Source organism: Microcaecilia unicolor, chromosome 3 (assembly GCF_901765095.1).
Source record: "Microcaecilia unicolor chromosome 3, aMicUni1.1, whole genome shotgun sequence".
Taxonomy (NCBI): Eukaryota; Metazoa; Chordata; class Amphibia; order Gymnophiona; family Siphonopidae; genus Microcaecilia; species Microcaecilia unicolor.
The window spans coordinates 206,470,188-206,490,397 of NC_044033.1; the positions used below are offsets into that span (position 1 = coordinate 206,470,188).

General features: G+C 48.8%; 1 protein-coding gene across 5 annotated transcripts in view; it reads right to left on the minus strand.

The window, feature by feature from the left end:
* Positions 1–19,385, minus strand: part of BRD2 (bromodomain containing 2) — a 49,936-nt gene extending 30,551 nt beyond the window's left edge. For 2 of the 5 annotated variants that reach the window (XM_030197258.1, XM_030197257.1), the window contains exon 1: positions 18,941–19,385. Coding sequence is in view for 2 of the 5 variants with exons in the window: in XM_030197255.1 (XP_030053115.1) it covers positions 14,646–14,716 (71 nt within the window). In the remaining 3 variants the exon portion in view is untranslated. Of the gene's footprint in view, positions 1–14,645; positions 14,818–16,272; positions 16,374–18,920 lie in introns of those variants that run through there. The other 3 variants (XM_030197259.1, XM_030197256.1, XM_030197255.1) reach the window with 3 other exon arrangements.
* Between the last annotated feature and the right edge of the window lie 825 nt (positions 19,386–20,210).

The following is a 20,210-nucleotide window of genomic DNA, read 5'->3' on the forward strand; positions in this document are numbered from 1 at the left end:
CAAAGCACCGCCTGGCCAAAGGTACCATCTTAAGCAGACCAAGTCAATACAATAGTGAGGGGGAGGTTTCTGGTATTAGTGCTGTTACTATTTGCTCCCAGATGGTGGTCTATGAAGTCTGTCCAGCACCGTGTGCTGCTAGAGGGAGGGAATGGTGTTAAGAGGCACTGGAATGGTACGTAAGCGTTGCTATACTGGGACAGAGCGAAGGTCCATCAAGCCCAGTATCCTCAGATCCCAAAAACGTAAAATAGATTTTATGCTGCTTATCCTACAAATAAAGAAGTGGATTTTTTTTTTTAGGAAATTATCTAAACCTTTTCTACTGCTAAGCTAACTTTTTACCACATTCTTTCACAATGAATCCCAGAGTTTAATTACTCGTCGAGTTAAAAAGTATTTTCTCCGGTTTTTAAATTTACTACTTAGTAGCTTCAATGCATGCCCCTCAGTTCTAGTATTTTTGGAAAGAGTAAACAAGCGATTTACCTCTACTTGTTCAACTCCACTCAGTATTTTATAGACCTCTTATATCTCCTCTCAGTCGTCTTTTCTCCTAGCCATTTTAGCCTGTCCCTCATAGGGACAGGAGCCTAGTGGTTCATGCAGCGGACTTTGATCCTGGGGAACTGGGTTTGATTCCCACTGCAGCTCCTTGTGACGCTGGGCAAGTCACTTAACCCTCCATTGCTCCAGGTACAAATAACTGTAAACCGCTTTGAATGCAGTTGCAAAAAACCACAGAAAGGCGGTATATCACGTGTCCCATTTCCCTTTATCATTTTCATCACCTCTCTCTGTACCTTTTCTAATTCTGCCATATTTTTTGAGATGTAGTGACCAGAATGAAAATTCCACTAATGTACGTTTGATTTAATGTATTTTTATCTGTTTAATAAAAAGATGTTGATTCGGAAGTGAGCAATTCCAGGATATTGAGATCTTCCCAGCTCTTCCAGTTTTCTCTTTCTCAGAAAGGTAGAAGTGCTTGAATGAGGCAGTATCTAGCTGATTGGATCAAGGGACCATCAGTGTACCTACCAACTGACTGCAGTCACCTGGAAAGTAACATTGCTCGAATGGCAACAGGGAATGCTAAGGGCAAAGTGCCAGGTGCATAGGGCTTATACGTAAAGTCTTTAAAATCCTGCGCCCACTTCCTTGTCATAGTTATATTATATAGCAAATGACGGCAGATAAAGGACGTGAACGGTCCATCCAATCTGCCCAACAAGATAAACTCATTTTACATGGTATGTGATACTTTATTGCATACCAGAGTATGATTTGTCCTTGCCATTCTTAGGGCACAGACCTTCTGAAACTAACGTCAAAGCCTCTTAAAATTTACACTCCAACCCATCCATATGTATTCTGCCACGATCAGGGCGCAGACTATAGAAGTCCGCCCAGCACTGGTTTTACTCTCCAATTACCAGCGTTGCCATCCAATCTCTGTTAAGATTCCGTAGATCCATTCCTTCGAAATCCTTTTCCATGGCCAAAGTGTGTCAGTTACTAAGAGTGAGCCAAAAAGGAAGCATATGAAACTCAGCCGTAGTGCCAGCACAGGAGGGACAATCATGTCCAAGAGAAGTTGGGAACAGTGGTTCCTATGCACCTTGAGGTGCCATTGATGGCCTCACATGCAAGACTCCGAAGGTGCTGTCACATACTCCATGACTCCCATGTGGCCCAGAAGCTACAGGATAGATCTGGAAAATGTGAGGTAGGTGCAACAGAGGCACCATACAAGGCTGCACGTCTTGCGGCCGAACTGCTCTGATAAAGGGAAGGGACATCTGCAGCGAGGTTGGATTTTTTTTTCATAGTTTACTAGAAAGCTTCGCTTGTACAAGAGGCTGATGGTTGGCATCATGTTGCACCGAGCTTCCCAAACCGACCCATACTCATTTGAGGTTCCAATAGACAAAGTCCTCCAAATTTTGAGGGATGAAAAAGAAACCGGAGTAGAACACCGCTCTGGCTTGGAGCAGCACATTTAGTTTGTAGAATGGAAGCATGATGATAGATGAGGGATGGATGGCAAGAAAATTTGGTCTGTATTACTTAGAGACAACAGAAAGCACTTACCAGTCATGGTGATTGCATGCTTCTTGGACCCCCCCCCCCCCCCAACCGGTAGTATGGTGTACCAAGATTGGGCTTGGTGAAAGCTGTGGTTGGAAGATGAAAGTTGCTTGTGCTCATGAAGTCACAGCCTTTGAGTATCAGGCTGAGGGGGTTAAACTATCCTCTTATGTTGAGAAGTATCTGCCAGTTGTGAATAACTCATAAAATGTGAACAGTTGTCCTTAATTTGTGTTACCACACCTTTGGCTCTGAAGAGATGTCTCCCAGGCAGAAATTATCTACAACCTTGCAGAGGCTGGATGCTCTCAAAGCCATGTGGCAAGCAGATGGTACAAGCGGCTGATACAGGATTTGGTATTACCAAGACTTTACTACTATAACGTCATCTACATTGCCTGCTCAAAAATTTTACCTAAACATTTGCAGCTTCTTTAGAATACTGCTGCTAGGCTGATTTTCTGCTAGAAAATCTGATTTGGCATCTGTGTTACTTAAACTGCACTGGGTGCCTGTACAGGCTACAGTAAAGTTTAAATGTTGTACTCTAGTTTTTAAGATTATGTACGGAAATGCTCAATTATATCTGATTGATTAGGTGTGTTCCTCTCTAATGTAGTTAACAGTAGAACCCATGATCAAATGCTACTTTGTTTTCCCTCAGTTAAATGACGCTATGTTTGACTTTTGATATATTATCAAGCAGTGTCAGTGTGAAATGTCGTCGTCAATACAGATGTGTCTTACAGAATTATCTATTTTTTCGAAAAGAACTCAAAACTTACCTAGTTAATGAAAATTTCTCTTAATGTAGTTATAGAATATTAGTAAAGTTTTTTTGTAAATTCATGGATTTCTTATTCAGCTATCTTAGTTAATGTGGATCACAGATTTATCTTTTGGTATTGCAGAATAGAAGAACTGTGTAGCATAGCATAAGTACTATTAAGTAAACTGTATCAGGTAAGTCGTCTCCTGAAAAGCTACTCTGCGATGATAGGAGGCTTCTTGATTTTAACTGACATCAGAAGACAAACTTCTTCGAGCTGTAGGAGGAAATGTTGTTAATAGAAGATCTGCAGCTGACGCACAATGATTTTCAGTGCCAGCATGGATCCGTGGTGGGCTCTCCTGCCAATTGAGTCCAGTAGCCAGTGAGCCTTCCCTGGCAGACGGCCAAGTTGGAATTTGGCAGATTTGATCTTCTCAAGTGCTGCCTCTACTCCCTTCAGTTTAGGAAACAGTTATTTCTTCTCAGGCTTCTCAGTCTGAGTATTTCACTTACTGCCGCATGATATCAGTCTTGGTGACGACGATTTATTTCGTGATTCTTTGTTGTAGTTGCGTGTATTCTGCTCTGTTTGTTGTGTCTTTCACTGTATGTTCCAGATGTACACAGCCTAGGACAATTGGATAATGTGGTTTCGAAATGTTTAAATAAACGTGGACCATGTCCTAAAGCATGATGCAACTTGTATTTAAGTTTAAGGAGTTGAAAAACTGCAACTCACAGATGTTTGCCAATATTGAGTTGTAGGTCTTGGAGAAGCTTATAGAAAAGGAGGGTAGTAACTTCCCAGATACTGCCAGGAGTGTAGGATGGACTCAAAGTTGTGTTTGTCCACTGGAATCTGGGCAGAATTGAGCTGTAAAGCTTTGGAAACTTCTGGAGGAAGCTGAGCTTGGAGTAGTGCAACAGATCAATGTCTTGTGGGGATAGAGAGACGATGTATTCATTGCCAGCAGCCCTGCCCAGTGCCTCATGTCCATCATGAAAGTGAATGATACATACCTGTAGCAGGTGTTCTCCGAGGACAGCAGGCTGATTGTTCTCATGACCGGGTGACGTCTGCGGCAGCCCCCACCAACCGGAAGAAGCTTCGCGGGCGGTCCACACGCAGGGCACGCCCACTGCGCATGCCGCCCGTGCGTGACCGTTCCCGCTCAGTTGAATGACAAGCAAAAATGATCAACGCAACTCCAAAGGGGAGGAGGGAGGGTAGGTGAGAACAATCAGCCTGCTGTCCTCGGAGAACACCTGCTACAGGTATGTATCATTCACTTTCTCCGAGGACAAGCAGGTTGCTTGTTCTCACGACTGGGGTATCCCTAGCTCTCAGGCTCACTCAAAACAACAATCCAGGTCAATTTAACCTCGCAACGGCGAGGGTACAACAGAAATTTGACCTATGAAGAACAACTAACTGAGAGTGCAGCCTGACCAGAATAAATTCGGGTCCTGGAGGGTGGAGTTGGATTTACACCCCAAACAGATTCTGCAGCACCGACTGCCCGAACCGACTGTCGCGTCGGGTATCCTGCTGGAGGCAGTAATGTGATGTGAATGTGTGGACAGATGACCACGTCGCAGCCTTGCAAATCTCTTCAATAGTGGCTGACTTCAAGTGGGCCACTGATGCTGCCATGGCTCTAACACTATGAGCCGTGACATGACCCTCAAGAGCCAGCCCAGCCTGGGCGTAAGTGAAGGAAATGCAATCTGCTAGCCAATTGGAGATGGTGCGTTTCCCGACAGCGACCCCTAGCCTGTTAGGGTCGAAAGAAACAAACAAATGAGGCCTGGGGAAGAATGTTGGCAAGACAATTGACTGGTTAAGATGGAACTCCGACACCACCTTCGGCAGGAACTTTGGGTGGGTGCGGAGCACTACTCTGTTGTGATGGAATTTAGTATATGGAGCATGAGCTACCAGGGCTTGAAGCTCACTGACCCTACGAGCTGAAGTAACTGCCACCAAGAAAATGACCTTCCAGGTCAAGTACTTCAGATGGCAAGTATTCAGTGGCTCAAAAGGAGGTTTCATCAGCTGGGTGAGGACGACGTTGAGATCCCATGACACTGCAGGAGGCTTGATAGGGGGCTTTGACAAAAGCAAGTCTCTCATGAATCGAACGACTAAAGGCTCTCCAGAGATGGCTTTACCTTCCACACGATAATGGTAAGCACTAATTGCACTAAGGTGATTCCTTACTGAGTTGGTCTTGAGGCCAGACTCTGATAAGTGCAGAAGGTATTCAAGCAGGTTCTGTGCAGGGCAAGAACGAGGTTCTAGGGCCTTGCTGTCACACCAAACGACAAACCTCCTCCACTTGAAAAAGTAACTCTTTTTAGTGGAATCCTTCCTAGAGGCAAGCAAGACACGGGAGACACCCTCAGACAGACCCAACGCAGTGAAGTCTACGCCCTCAACATCCAGGCCGTGAGAGCCAGGGACTGATGGTTGGGGTGCAGCAACGCTCCGTCGTTCTGCGAGATGAGAGTCGGAAAACACTCCAATCTCCACAGTTCTTCTGAGGACAACTCCAGAAGAAGAGGGAACCAGATCTGACGGGGCCAAAAAGGGCGCTATCAGAATCATGGTGCCGTGGTCTTGCTTGAGCTTCAGTAAGGTCTTCCCCACCAAAGGTATGGGAGGATAAGCATACAGGAGGCCGGTCCCCCAATGGAGGAGAAAGGCATCCGACGCTAGCCTGCCATGGGCCTGTAGTCTGGAACAGAACAGAGGCAGCTTGTGGTTGGTCTGAGAGGCAAAAAGGTCCACCGAAGGGGTGCCCCACTCTCGGAAGATCTTGCGTACCACTCTGGAATGAAGCGACCACTCGTGCGGTTGCATGACTCTGCTCAGTCTGTCGGCCAGACTGTTGTTTACACCTGCCAGGTATGTGGCTTGGAGGAGCATGCCAAACTGGCAAGCCCAACGCCACATGCCGACGGCTTCCTGACACAAGGGGCGAGATCCGGTGCCCCCCTGCTTGTTGGTGTAATACATTGCAACCTGATTGTCTGTCCGAATTTGAATAATTTGATAGGACAGCCGATCTCTGAAAGCCTTCAGTGCGTTCCAGATCGCTCGGAGCTCCAGGAGGTTGATCTGCAGATCCTTTTCCTGGAGGGACCACAGACCCTGGGTGTGAAGCCCATCGACATGAGCTCCCCACCCCAGGCGAGATGCATCCGTCGTCAGCACTTTTGTGGGCTACGGAATTTGGAATGGACGTCCCAGGGTCAAATTGGTCCGGATGGTCCACCAGAGCAGTGAAGTGCTGCAACTGGTGGAGAGGCGGATGACATCTTCTAGATTCCCGGTGGCCTGAAACCACTGGGAAGCTAGGGTCCATTGAGCAGATCTCATGTGAAGACGAGCCATGGGAGTCACATGAACTGTGGAGACAATATGACCCAGAAGTCTCAACATCTGCCGAGCTGTGACCTGCTGAGACGCTCTGGTCTGCGAAGCGAGGGACAGGAGATTGTGGGCCCTCGCTTCGGGAAGGAAGGCCTGAGCCGTCTGGGTATTCAGCAGCGCTCCTATGAATTCCAGAGACTGTGTTGGCGGGAGATGGGACTTTGGGTAATTTATCACAAACCCCAGCAGCTCCAGAAGTTGAATAGTGCACTGCATAGACCGGAGGGCTCCTGCCTCCGAGGTGTTCTTGACCAGCCAATCGTCGAGATATGGGAACACGTGCACTCCCAGCTTGCGTAGGTACGCCGCTACCACCACGAGGCACTTTGTAAACACTCGTGGGGCAGAGGCGAGCCCAAAGGGCAGCACACAATACTGAAAGTGCCGTGCGCCCAGGCGGAATCTGAGATACTGTCTGTGAGCTGGCAGTATCGGGATGTGAGTGTATGCATCCTTTAAATCCAGGGAACATAGCCAATCGTTTTTCTGAATCATTGGCAGAAGGGTGCCCAAGGAAAGCATCCTGAACTTTTCTTTGACCAGGAATTTGTTCAGGCCTCTCAGGTCTAGGATGGGACGCATCCCCCGTTTTCTTTTCCACAAGGAAGTACCTGAATAGAATCCCTGCCCTTCCTGCCCGGGTGGTACGGGCTCGACCGCATTGGCGCTGAGAAGGGCGGAGAGTTCCTCTGCAAGTACCTGCTTGTGATGGGAGCTGAAGGATTGAGCTCCCGGAGGACAATTTGGTGGCAGGGAGGCCAAATTCAGGGCGTATCCGCACCGCACTATTTGGAGAACCCACTGGTCGGAGGTTATGAGAGGCCACCTTTGGTGAAAAAATTTTAACCTCCCTCCGACCGGCAGATCGTCCGGTACGGACACTTTGAGGGCGGCTATGTTCCCGTGGATCCAGTCAAAAGCCCGTCCCCGGCTTTTGCTGTGGAGGCGCAGGGGGCTGCTTAGGCGCACGCTGTTGACGAGAATGAGCGCGCTGGGGCTGTCCCTGTGCCTGACGAGGCCTTCGGGCCGGCTGGGTGTACCTACGCTTTGCAAAAGAATAGGGCTCAGCCTGCTGGGCCCGGGAAAAACGTCCACCTGCTGAGGTGGGTGCTGAAGGCGCCCGGTGGGAGAGCTTGTCGAGGGCGGTTTCCCGCTGATGCAGTTGGTCCACCAGCTGCTCGACCTTCTCACCAAAAATATTATCCCCCCGGCAAGGGACGTCGGCCAGTCTCTGCTGGGTGCGGTTGTCCAGGTCAGAGGCACGCAGCCATGAGAGCCTGCGCATCACTATACCTTGGGCCGCAGCACAAGATGCCACGTCACAGGTGTCATAGATACCCCTGGACAGGAACTTTCTGCACGCCTTCAGCTGCCTGACCACCTCCTGATAAGGCCTGGACTGCTCCGGCGGGAGCTTATCGACCAGGTCCGCCAGTTGCTTCACATTGTTCCGCATGTGGATGCTCGTGTAGAGCTGGTACGACTGGATGCGGGTCACGAGCATGGAGGATTGGTAGGCCTTCCTCCCAAACGAGTCCAGAGTGCGAGACTCCCGCCCCGGGGGCGCCGAGGCGGTATCCCTCGAACTCCGTGCCCTCTTGAGAGCAGAATCCACGACCGCCGAGTCATGGGGCAATTGGGGCCGCATTAACTCTGGGTCCGAGTGGATTCTGTACTGGGACTCTGCTTTCTTGGGAATGATGGGATTAGATAGTGGTCTCATCCAGTTCCGAAGCAGTGTCTCTTTGAGGACATTGTGCAACGGCACCGTGGAGGACTCTCTAGGTGGTGATGGATAGTCGAGGACCTCGAGCATCTCAGCCCTCGGCTCATCCACAGAGACCACGGGGAAGGGAATGCAAATAGACATGTCCCTTACAAAGGAGGCAAAGGAGAGGCTCTCAGGAGGCGAGAGCTTCCTCTCTGGTGAAGGCGTGGGGTCCGAGGGAAGACCCGCAGACTCCTCTGAGGAGAAATATCTGGGGTCTTCCTCTTCCCCCCACGAGGCCTCTTCCTCGGTATCGGACATAAAATCATGTAGCTGAGTCCTTAACCGGGCCCGGCTCGACGTCGAGGCACCGAGGCCTCGGTGTCGTCGAGCGGTGGACTCCCGCGCCGGCGGGGACGAAGCTCCCTCCATCGACGTCGACGGGGACTCCACCTGCGTGGCGGTCGAGACCGGCGCTGCAAGCGGCGGCGGTGTCGACGACCTCGGCACCGGGCTAGAGCTCGCCAGCGCCACAGTCAAAGGCGCCGAGGGCGCAAGCACCCCCGGCGCCGGCACAGCCTGGCACATCAGCCCTTCCAGGATCCCCAGAAGGATGGCTCGGAGGCACTCGTCCAGGCCCGCTGCCGGGAAAGACGGTGGGGCCGGTAGAGGTGTCGGTGCCGGAAGCTGCTCGGGTCCAGGAGACTGCACCGAAGTGCTGGGACCCTGACGTGTCGGTACCTCCACTACCGAAGGGGATCTCTCCTCTCGACGCGGACGCTTCGGCGTCGACTCCTCACCGGTACCGAGAGCCGGATGCATCGAAGGCGACCGATGACGGTGCTTCTTAGATTTCTTGCGGTGCCCGTCATCGGTGCCAGGTGGAATGGAGGAGGAGGAGGTCGATCCCCCTCGGTCTCGGGGAACCAGGTCAGACAGGGTTCGGTCCCGAGGGCCATGGGCTGAGGGAGTGACCGGGGCCGATTGCCCACACGGCCTCTCACCCCTACCCTCACCGGAGGACCGGCGGGCCGACGGGACCTGTGCTCCTGGGGTCGATGCCATCGGTGCCGATTTCGCGGGCATCGATACCGGTACCGAAGAACCGGCCGTCGATACCAATGCCGTCGAGGTCGACGTCGAGGGGCCGGCGCAAGTTCCGAAAAGACGGTCCCGCAGAACTTGCCTCGCAACCTGAGTCCGTTTCCGGAGACCAAGACACAAAGAGCACGACTTGATATTGTGCTCCGGCCCGAGGCACTGGAGGCACCAAGCGTGGGTGTCGGTCTGCGAGATAGGCCGGCCGCACCGACCACACTTCTTAAATCCACTCGGGACCTTCGAGGACATCGACGGAAAAATCGCGTCGGCAACGCGACGCCCCCGCTAGAAAACGAGGGAAACAAGCGCGTTCACACTTTTTTTTTTTTCTTGAAGAAAAGAAAGGCCGGAACGCGCCTAGAAACAAACAAAACTAAAGAAATTCGCGAAAACGCGACGGTTTTTCGGGCTGAACAAGAGAGAGCGGCGACGCACGACTCTCTCTAGCGCGGAAAAAACAAGACTGAGCGGGAACGGTCACGCACGGACGGGAAGACGGCTGCGCATGCGCGGGGAGCGTGCCCTGCGTGCGGACCGCCCACGAAGCTTCTTCCGGTTGGTGGGGGCTGCCGCGGACGTCACCCAGTCGTGAGAACAAGCAGCCTGCTTGTCCTCGGAGAATGGGGTTTACATAGTAGTGGAAGAGGCTGAAAACCATGACCCTTGGGAGATGGTGAGACTGGTGACACCCTTTGCTAAGCAGTTGACTGTTGTGGTAGATATCACCAAACTCCTGCAGGTTCCTGAAGCAGTTGGTGGAAGAGGCCCCCAGTGCACGGCACAGAAGGGTAGGCCAAGTTCAGGCATGTCTAGGTCTCCCGCTACCTTGGACATTCATGGTATCTGCTGTGAAGAGCCTTTGTGGAGCCGTCTGTCCTCAGACTGCCCTTTTCAATTATGGTGGTGTTGAGCAATTTAGATTTTTAAGGCTTTGTAGTCGTATCCTTGCACAGGAGTGTGTCTCTCTCAAGCTTGTTGCCGTCAGTGGCCATTATCAGTGCCATAGGGAGCAGAATGGATCATTGGTCTGCCCATTGTGTCAAGAACCGCCACAAAGCTTAATTCCCTCCCCACCCCCGTTGCGAAGGGCAGTGATGTTGTCATCCAAGAGGCAGCGGCTGCCATAAGCAGCAGGGAAATCGGATACTTGATCCTACTAACTTAGCTCCCATCTTTTTTTTTGCACCTCTGTATCACTGTCTGGGTTGTGCTGCTCCTGGTGTAATTTCTCTCTTCTCTTGGGAGCGAGGAACTGTTGACTGGAGAGCTGTGACCTCATAAGCAGACAACTGCTGCAAAGAAATTCATGTGCATGACTGGAAGAAACCAAAGTCTTTCCCATAGCTAGGAGAGAGTTTCAGCACATCTGACAGTTATATCACCATCTAGTGTGCCTACACATTCACTGCTTGTCCGAGAACCTCTATCGATAATCACAATTCGTTCTCTTCCCTAGAATTTGGAAGCTGCCTCAGACAAACATATTTAGCCTAAAGGGTACACCGCCCTGGTCAGACCCCCCCCCTCCCCAAAAAAAAAATACTCGGGCCACAAATCAGTCTAGTGTATAGGATAAACTAGATGACTGTTGATGAGAGATGTATGTGCCTTTTATCTATTGTATACAAACTATTGTATATTGTATTGTTATTTGAATATTTTTTTACTGCTGGAACTGCCTATTGCTCATGTTTGATTTATTCTAACTGTACACTACCTTGAGTGAATTCCTTCAGAAAGGCAGTAATAAATCCTAATAATAATCCTATATAATAATTTCCAACTCCAAGATTCAGAAGCTGACTCCCCGTTGCACTGTCTCGCCCTCGTGTCACAACGTCAGCAGGAAGGGAACGCTGCAGAGTTGCCAGGCAAAGGAACACGATGTCACACGCATGAGGGTGTCGTTGTCCCTCCCTCCCTGCTCCACTCCCCCTCCCTCCAAATTTTAAAAGTCATCTTGACTTACCAAGCCGGGGTTACAGCAGCCGCCAGCAGCGGCAAAAGGCGTACAGACTCGGCCTTTCTCTCTCTGAGCTCTGGTCCCACCCTTCCGGAAACAGGAAATGAGGGCAGGACCAGAGCTCAGAGAGAGAGAAGGGCCGAGCCTGCACGCCTTTTACCACTGCTGCCGGTCGCCGTAACCCCGACGAGGTAAGTCGAGATGACTTTTAAAATTTGTAGGGAGATGGCCTGGAACTGGAAGGGAGGAACTACGACCGTGGAACTCGGAGGGAGGGACCCTGGAGCTGGAAGAGAGGGAGAAAGGGACCCTGAAACTAGGAGGGCACTCGCACCCAGTCTCACTCTCTCTCTGTCCACACACACACTCGAACATTCACTCTCTCACACAGTCACTCTCACACACTCCAAGGAAAACCTTGCTAACGCCCATTTCATTTGTGTCAGAAACGGGCCTTTTTACTAGTAAATAAGTAAAAACAAACAGATCTTATGTATACTCATTGAAGAAATTCTGAAAACTCCACTGGAAAATGTCCCCCTCAAGGATTGTATTTGAAGAACCCTGCTTTAGATAGCTGGTTACCCGGACAAAACATTTGTAATGACTGCAGATAAGATATGATACTCCTGTAAATTATGTACACACAAAGAAGTTCCATTTTAACTTGGAGAACAAATTTGCCAGATTGCACTTAACCCATAGTAGGGAGAGAGTCTATGTACCTCCCTGCTACAAGAACATGTCTGCCTTATAGAGGGTCCTGCTATCCAACTCCTGGTCCCTCAAACCTAATTTCTCATGCTTAGTGTTACTTGTGGATCACATCCACAACTGTGCTAGTTTAAACTGATCTCTCCATATACTCTTATCTGGCAGACACTCAATCCAGTGACAGCACACAGTATGTTTGGGACAAGATAGTTTCTGATATGTATTAATTGAAAAACAACTGTAAGAGCTAAACATATCACAAGAGCTGGTCAGTCTGCCTTATCTCTGCACTGACAAACATCACAGCATGAGGTTACATGTGCTGCTTACAGTAGGGGTGGGGCTAGAGAGATATTTCCAGTACCTAAGCTCTAGACACAGAAGATACCCCCTTCCCCAGGGCCAAAACAGAGTGGCCTCTGATGATCACATCTCCACACCCAAGTGCCAAGCAGATCCTACAGGCAGCAGCTGAGTCAGGCCCTAACTGAAAAGTTAGTTCACCACTGCATAGTTCAAAGCTACTATGTAGTAGGGCTGGAAAACTATGCACCAGAGGCAGGGAAATGTTTTCTGTCTTATCAATTAAGTATTTGGTTCCTCTCTCCTACCACAGCTTATTCCTTCCTATACATTATCCAGAATATTTTTCCTCCTTACAGTCTCCCTCCAGTTCTACAGTATAGCAAACACCTATAATGTCTGGCACCAGGGGGCTCCTCTATGACCTGAATCACTAGTAGTATGGCCCGGTAGACCATGAGTGCTTATTCATGTACCCATGACTGCAGGGATAGACCTGGACCCAGTGGCTGGACTTCATTTTCTATGCTGGGAATTTTTTAAGCTCTGGTACACAATATTCCTTTAAAGAAGCCTATTTTATTCTCACTGTGAGCAGCCTAAACTCAGATATAAGCTCACCACTCTTCCAGTCAGTGTCCCCCTCCCCTTTAATCAGTTGTTACTGCTTCAACCATATGTTGGGAAAAGGGTCTCAGCAACAAACACCTAACCAGTGGAAGGTATTTATGGGGGGGGGGGGGGGGGGGGTGATTCTGGCAGTAACTCTGGGATTAGGGAAGGAAAAAACAATAACCCAGAAAACACACAGATAAGCGTCACTCTGATCATAAACATGGTAACAGAGTGGGGGATAGAGGGTTTATAGTAGAATAAGCAGCTCCTTACTATGTGTCATTAAAATACCAGGATAACAAGTCTGTGTCCATAGATGACTCTGCAGAAAGCAGAGACCCAGGCAGCAGCTGCTATCCAGGCACAGGATGAAGCAGAGCAACTCTTGGAGGCTTTCCCTACCGCACCCTGCCAACAAGAACCCATTCACAATGTCAAAAACGTAAATAACTCACACTGCCACAGGCCTCTCTCTGGATGAAAAATGCACCAAATACCACAGATCAGATGTTGAAAACTGACCTATGGTGCTCCTTGTTTTGAGGGACCAATGCTTTCAAAATCATCAAAACACAAAGCAGAACTTTAATGTTCGCCCGAGAGACATCCAACATCCCCTAATCCTAGAAAGCAGCCTTGGATAACACCTGCTGCCAACCCAGACATATTACAGGAAACTGCCAAAGGCCCGAGGGGAATATATCATCATCATCATCATCCCTAAGATTTAACTTCCTAGTGTTACACTGTCAGCTTTCAGGCAATGGAAGCTAAAGGGGGAAAGGAAAGGGCACTTGCTATACAGCATTTCTGTACTTTTTGCAACTACATTCAAAGCAGTTTACATATTATATACAGGTACTTATTTTGTACAATGGAGCTGGCCCAGAGTCACACGGAGCTGCAGTGGGAATGGAACCCAGTTCCCCAGGATCAACGTCCACTGCACTTAACAGCCCCCATTGATACCAATACCAAAAGTATCAATCCAATTCATGCATAAACCAAACACAAATCTGCTGCATCACTTCTCCATGATCTGTTCTGGCTGATGTAAAGTAATGCAATCCCAACCCCAGCGGGGGCTTCAGCTGGAACTGAGTGCTGAAGGCTGGATCTGCAGACTGGGGGGGGGGGGGGGGGGGGGGGGGGGGAGGGGATTCAGATGCCCAACTGCCCACAATGAGAAGCTGCATTAATACCATGCTCCAGAAGCCTGCACTTTCACTATCACCATCTTCCACCACTCCAATCACAACAAAGCAGGGAACAGCCAATCTGAAAGCACCAAGCTCTCATCAAAACAGACCCCCCCCCCCCCAAATTCTTCTTTTACAACATCTACACAGCACACATGAGCCAAATACACGTTTTACAGACGCTCCATAAAAACATTGCCCATCAAGATCTAAAGCAACTGCTCCATATCTTCAGTTATGCATCACTGCACCGCCTCCAGAGCGTGGTACAAGCTCAGATCCAGACTCAATGGCTCCCGGGTTACACACCAAATATTACCACCAGTCGCAAGTTCATTCATGCCAGGCTCTCTCCACTTCACTCAAAAGAAATTATCCCAATCTTGGGATTTACAGATCCATGTCACGTTATTATTATTATTTTATTGTAATGATTCCTACGCCGGGAACAAGACAAGAGTTTATCATCATCCTGCCAGTAAAACAAGCGCGGGAAGTCATAGTTTATAGTGTGGGGCAGCGCTTTTTTCAAAAGGAAAGTGAGATCAGGGGGAAAAAAGGTCACATTATAATAATCCCCCCACCCGGGCGCCAGGGACCCGGATGTAGCGGTATTCTATTATCCTGTTGACGAGCCCCCCCCCCCCGGATGAAGGGCGGAGTTACGGAGGCTCACCGGGCCACCCCCGTTCGGAAATAGCGCCGGGGGGCGGTGCCTCGGAGCCCCCCCTCTGTGTCCATACCTCTTATAAGGGGGTGTGGCGGCCATCTCCATATGGATGGCTCCGGATTGCCTAGGCGGCTCCTCCTGCATCTGAAGCGGCCTCGGCTGCTCTCCGTGCGCGCGCCTTCGCGCTCCCGAACTCGCGCAACGTTCCTCCTTCCAGCTCTGCTCCAGCGAAATGGCGCCGCGCGATGCCTCCGCTCGCTCATATATAAACACTGCCGCTCCGCCTCGAGCTCGCCTCCCATTGGCCGACGGCAGACACTACATTCCCCACCTTCGCGCGCTCCAACGTCCCCATTGGCCCGTTGGAGCCGTCCGTCACGTCGGCTACATCACTGGTTGCTTAGGCCGCACCAAGCAACCAAATGCGCAGATGATTGGGTCTCGGACTCACGTCAGTCTAGAGAGATGGAGAGCTTTTATTGGCTTAGTGGGCACACACCGGTATGACTTCTTTGCTGATTGGTTCAAAACGAAATCCATCACCAGTTAAAGTCTGCCCTTTCGTCCTTCCACCTCCAGACAGTGACTCAGGAGATCGGCCCTCCTCACCCATTTCTGCAGCAGTAGCTGGTGGAGGTGGCAGGTTACAGGCGATTGGTGGAAAGAGAAGAAACTCAACAGAAAGGGGGCAAGCCGGAAAAACAATGGCCCCGCGATTGGCCGACAGCTTGTGACGCAGAAGATCGCGAGCCCAGTGGACGCCGCCAGTCTCGAGGCGTTTTGTTCTTCTCTTCGCACTGTCCAAGGAGGCAGAGGCGCCATTTTGTAACGCGGCAGAGCTGACACGAAAGTCGCTAAAATCAGTGAACACTGCAGCCAAACCACCTCAAGACGCCAGAATCTGCCCTTCCGCCGCTGCCCGAAACCTAATAGAACGACAGCCTTCCCATGAGATATCAACCGCCAAAAAAACAGTACAAAAAGAAAAGCGCTTCCACCCCAAAATTACTAACAAATAATCCTAAAGCGGTGTCCAAAGCCCATAACCACCGTGTATAAGATGCCGAAACCCCAAGTACTCAAGGGCAGAGCCTCTCTTTTCAGTACCCCGTGAAACAACCCCACCACTCTCAACCTTCCCCGAAACCAGAGAAAAAAAAAACCCACCTAACACACTCAAAGCCCGCGGGAAAGACGTGCTCGTGTTACTATCACATATTAAGTGCCCCAGTAAAACAACCCCTAAAACTCAACACCTCCAAATTAGAAGGATGGGGGCAAGAAACCACCTCATCGCTCAATTCACCACACAACTGGAGACAAACAGTGGCCCATAATACACCCCCCCCCCCAAACCCTGAACAGCTAGGGAGAGAACCCCCCACCAAATTCCATACCCAGAGCCCATAAGTGAATACAGTTACACCCTCACTCCCCTACAATAAGCAAAGGCTGGGAATTGGACCTCCTAAGCTACTGTACTGGCTGGTAGTGACTATGGATCAGGATATAGGAGGGAGCTAAGGATCATCTCCCAACCCCAACAACAGGCTGATGATGACCCCTCTCATTCCACTAGCCTCCCTCTGATAACCAGGCCCTGCTGCAGCGCTTCCCAAATTTTTTTAAATCAAATATGACTCCATTTATACAATCAGAAATTAATTATATAGCCAGATAATTTAAAAATATATATGTACCTGAACTCCTCTAGCTCATCCTCCAAACTTATCAAAAGCATAACAGCAACATTGGTGGCAGCAGTCAGTAGAGATTCCAGTCTAACAGAAAGACAACACAGGAGAAGGGGGCAGGGCCTATGAACATTGACTCACAGGTCCCATGCTATCACCCACTACTGGGTATATGTCACAGTGGAGAGGGAGCAGCCCTGTTTCAGTGGATCAGGATTCTAAATGGGATCATAGTTGGGAGAACAATGCCCTAGTGGTTTTGGTAACAATCATCCTATTACCAGACCTCAAAAGGAAATGAAATCCATATGAATATCATGGCCTTACAATCACACCTCCCCCACCCCACAAATAAAAAAACATGTGCCCGATCAGGACACATTAACCACTACCAAAGTGCAGGAGGAGGAGGGTAGGAATGAAATGCCTTATGGGTTGGGACATGTCTATGCATCAGTGAGATTCATAAATCAAGCCTACAACCAGCCTGATCTTTCTTGCCAATAACCAAGGTTTAGGGGGACACAAGGCCCGCCTACATTCAGGCCCTATGGAGGATGGGAGCATGAAACTATCCTGTCTTTTCTCCACTATAAAGTGTGTTTCTGAGTACCCCCTCCAAGGTTTCTCAACCCATTTCTCGAGGAACCCCAAGTTAGTCTGTTTTTCAGGATCTCTCTCATGCATGTTCACTGTGGATATCTTGAAAACCAGACAAGCTTGGGGTTCCCAAGGACTAGGTTGAGAAACCCTGGGCCTAGCCAGTCTGCTTTCAGGATCTCTCTCATGCATGTTCATTGTGGATATCTTGAAAACCAGACTAGCTTGGAGTTCCCCCCAGGAGTGGGTTGAGAAACCCTGGGCCACAATGAATGTATACATGAATTACGGAGTCAGTACATGCAAATCTATCATGCAATATTTACTGTGATGATCCTGAAAAGCAGATTAGCGAGGGGGTACTTCAGGACACGCTTGAGAAACACCGCACTATAACATACAAATATGGCCATGCCGAGAAAAGCCGAGGTTCATCATGCACAGCATCTCGTCTCTGACAGTTGCCAGTCCAAATCACAAGTACCCTGGCAGAACCAATTTCTCAAAGCTAACTTCTAGATATAAGCAATGAAGTAACTAAGTCTATTTGACTAATATTTTTTGATGGCTTTTCATCTGGGAACTTGCTCTAAACACTGTTCAAGTCATTTTGTGTTCTCTGGAGAAAGCGTTCACAGCTTCTAGGTTGAATGAAAAAAAATAACTTTGTCAGAGCTTCCCAAACTGTAGGTTGGGCCCCTAAATTGCACCTTATAGGAGGTAACTGTTTTGTACTGCTCAGGGTCATGCAGTTTTGACCCTTCATGATTTGGGGCTGTAGCTCCAGAAAGATTGTAGAATAGCAGTCACCAATGATAGAGATCTACAAAATAATTAGTGGAGTTGAACGGGTAGGTGTGAAGCGTCTGTTTACGCATTCCAAAAATACTAGGACTAGGGGGCATGCGATGAAGCTACAATGTAGTAAATTTAAAACGAATCAGAGAAAATGTTTCTTCACTCAACATGTAATTAAACTTTGGAATTCGTTGCTGGAGGATGTAGTAAAGGCAGTTAGCTTAGCAGAGTTTAAAAAAGGTTTGGACGGCTTCCAAAAGGAAAAGTCCATAGACCATTACTAAATGGGCTTGGGGAAAATCCACTATTTCTGGGATAAGCAGTATAAAATGTTTTGTACTTTTTTGGGATCTTGCCAGGTGTTTGATACCATCAATTTGAAATAAATTAGTACATGCCATACTGGGAAAGACCAAAGGTCCATCAAGTCCAGTATCCTGTTTCCAACAGTAGCCAATCCAGGTCACAGTTTCATTACCCTCTTGTTTGTGCACTGTTGGCCAGGTTAAGCTATCATCACTTGTATAGTTTTTCAACCTCGTTTATTTACCACATCAGGCTGTTGTCAGTGTCTCTTTCGTAATTAAAGAACCTTAACTTGCATGACCTTTATATGGGAAACGTTCCAGTATCTAGATCCTAAGGAGGTAGGCCACCCCCCCTCCCCAAAATATCTGAATTCTAGAATGTGAATAAACTACCCCCTCCCCTCCTTTCTCCAAGCACTGAGGTCACACTCCTGATACTTCCCTGGGCAGACTCTGGCTATTACCTCGAGATATTAATAAAGACGTTATAAAAAAAAAAATGAGGTAGGCCTTGCACTCCTGGGTAACCACAAAATCAGCAGCCATTTTTTTAATTCAACAAGGAAAGGCCTCAGTGGGAAAGAACTCTCCGTCCTCCATTAACTCTCTCTAACCTACAAGGTTACAGGTTTTGGGAACTACAACCAGAGTTAAAAGTCTTGCAAATGATATTTCCCGGTACACCCAACCCCTCCCAGGCCTCTTTCACTACACCCAAATGCTCCAGTGAAGGTCAGCCGCTCTCTGGGTAGCCAGTAACTGTGAAATTAAGGAAATACTTTGAAAAAGTACTTTACAGTCTCAGTGGGTGCATAATCATTGTGCGATAAACAATTATTACACCTGATGCATAGGCTTAGAACAATATATTTCCCCCTTTTATTATCTTCCAAGTCAAATCTGTCAATCAAACCTCATTCCCAATACACATTGGTTAAACTCGCTCACGTGACGCCCCATTGTCTCACCAAGTCACGGACCGTCCCAGGCCTGCCGTTTTCCGCTTTCTTTATCCCACTCCGGTCACTTCCATTTGCAAAAAAGGAGAACCATTTTCAATAATCCGAAGGGTTTGGTTTTCTTCTCTTGTCATTTGGCTCGAAAAAGACAGGGAAAACTGCACGGTAGGCGGCGGCGCGGAACAAAGGACCAAAGGCAGCTACGTCAGCAGAGCGTCGATTGGTTAGTGTCCGTCACATGACGCCCCCGCCTTCGCCCTCTTCGCGACCCCGGGATTAACTGCAGTCCCGGAAAGGGTTGGGGGGATTTTTTTTTCTGCCTTACCCGAGGCCCGATCCTGGGGATAAGATTTACGTCGAATCCGCATATTTCGAACTTCGTTTTTCATGTTCACGCCGTCGCCGCCCCTCAGGCTCCGATTCGGGTTAATGTCAGCATGGCGCCCAATTCCCGGAGCTGCGTTACGCTCTGCGCATGCGCGGGGATGGGCCAGGCGGGTAGAGGGTTCGCCGTGCGCCTGCGCAGAGCCATCCCCTTTCCAGGAGACAAAACGAAGGATGTCCCTGTCCCACTGGCCTAATGCATGTTAGTAATAAGGTGTGCCTATGACGAGCACTACATTTTGCAATTCATGATCAACATGCTGACTCTTTCTCACAGGCCTCTATGACTAAGCCCTCCCTACAAGCTCATATATAATTGCTTTTTTTTTTGTTATTCCAAGAAATATACTGCAATTTCTACTAGAGAATTTTTTTTCACAGATCAATAAGCAATACTTCACATTGTGATGACTGATTTTTTTTTTTTTTTTTACTTTGGGGGTTGCACTGTATAGCCATCTCCTTGCCGACCCTGACCTATTATTCCTTATGATTAATACCAGATTTAGAATTTTACACTAATAACTAGCCCAGCTCCTATCAATATAACATCCACAGTCTTTTTAGTTTAGTTACTGATTTATTGTTGGATCCATCAGATACACATGCATCATCCACTAGGCTAATTTCTTTTGAGCCTGGCATACATAAGGGCGTAGGAGCCAACTTTTCAAAATGATTGAAGGTGCTGAGATTTTTTTTTTTTACAGGTGGTGCATACCCCCCCTCCCTGTCCCCTTCCCTCATCCACCCTCCACCTCCCTTTGAGTTCCTGGAGGTCTAAAATGTAGCAACCAATGAGCCTCTCCAGCATTGATTCGAAGCACCTGTAAACATTTTGGCTAATCTTTTCGGTGTATAATATCAACGGTACAGGATCTTATAGCCATTCTCT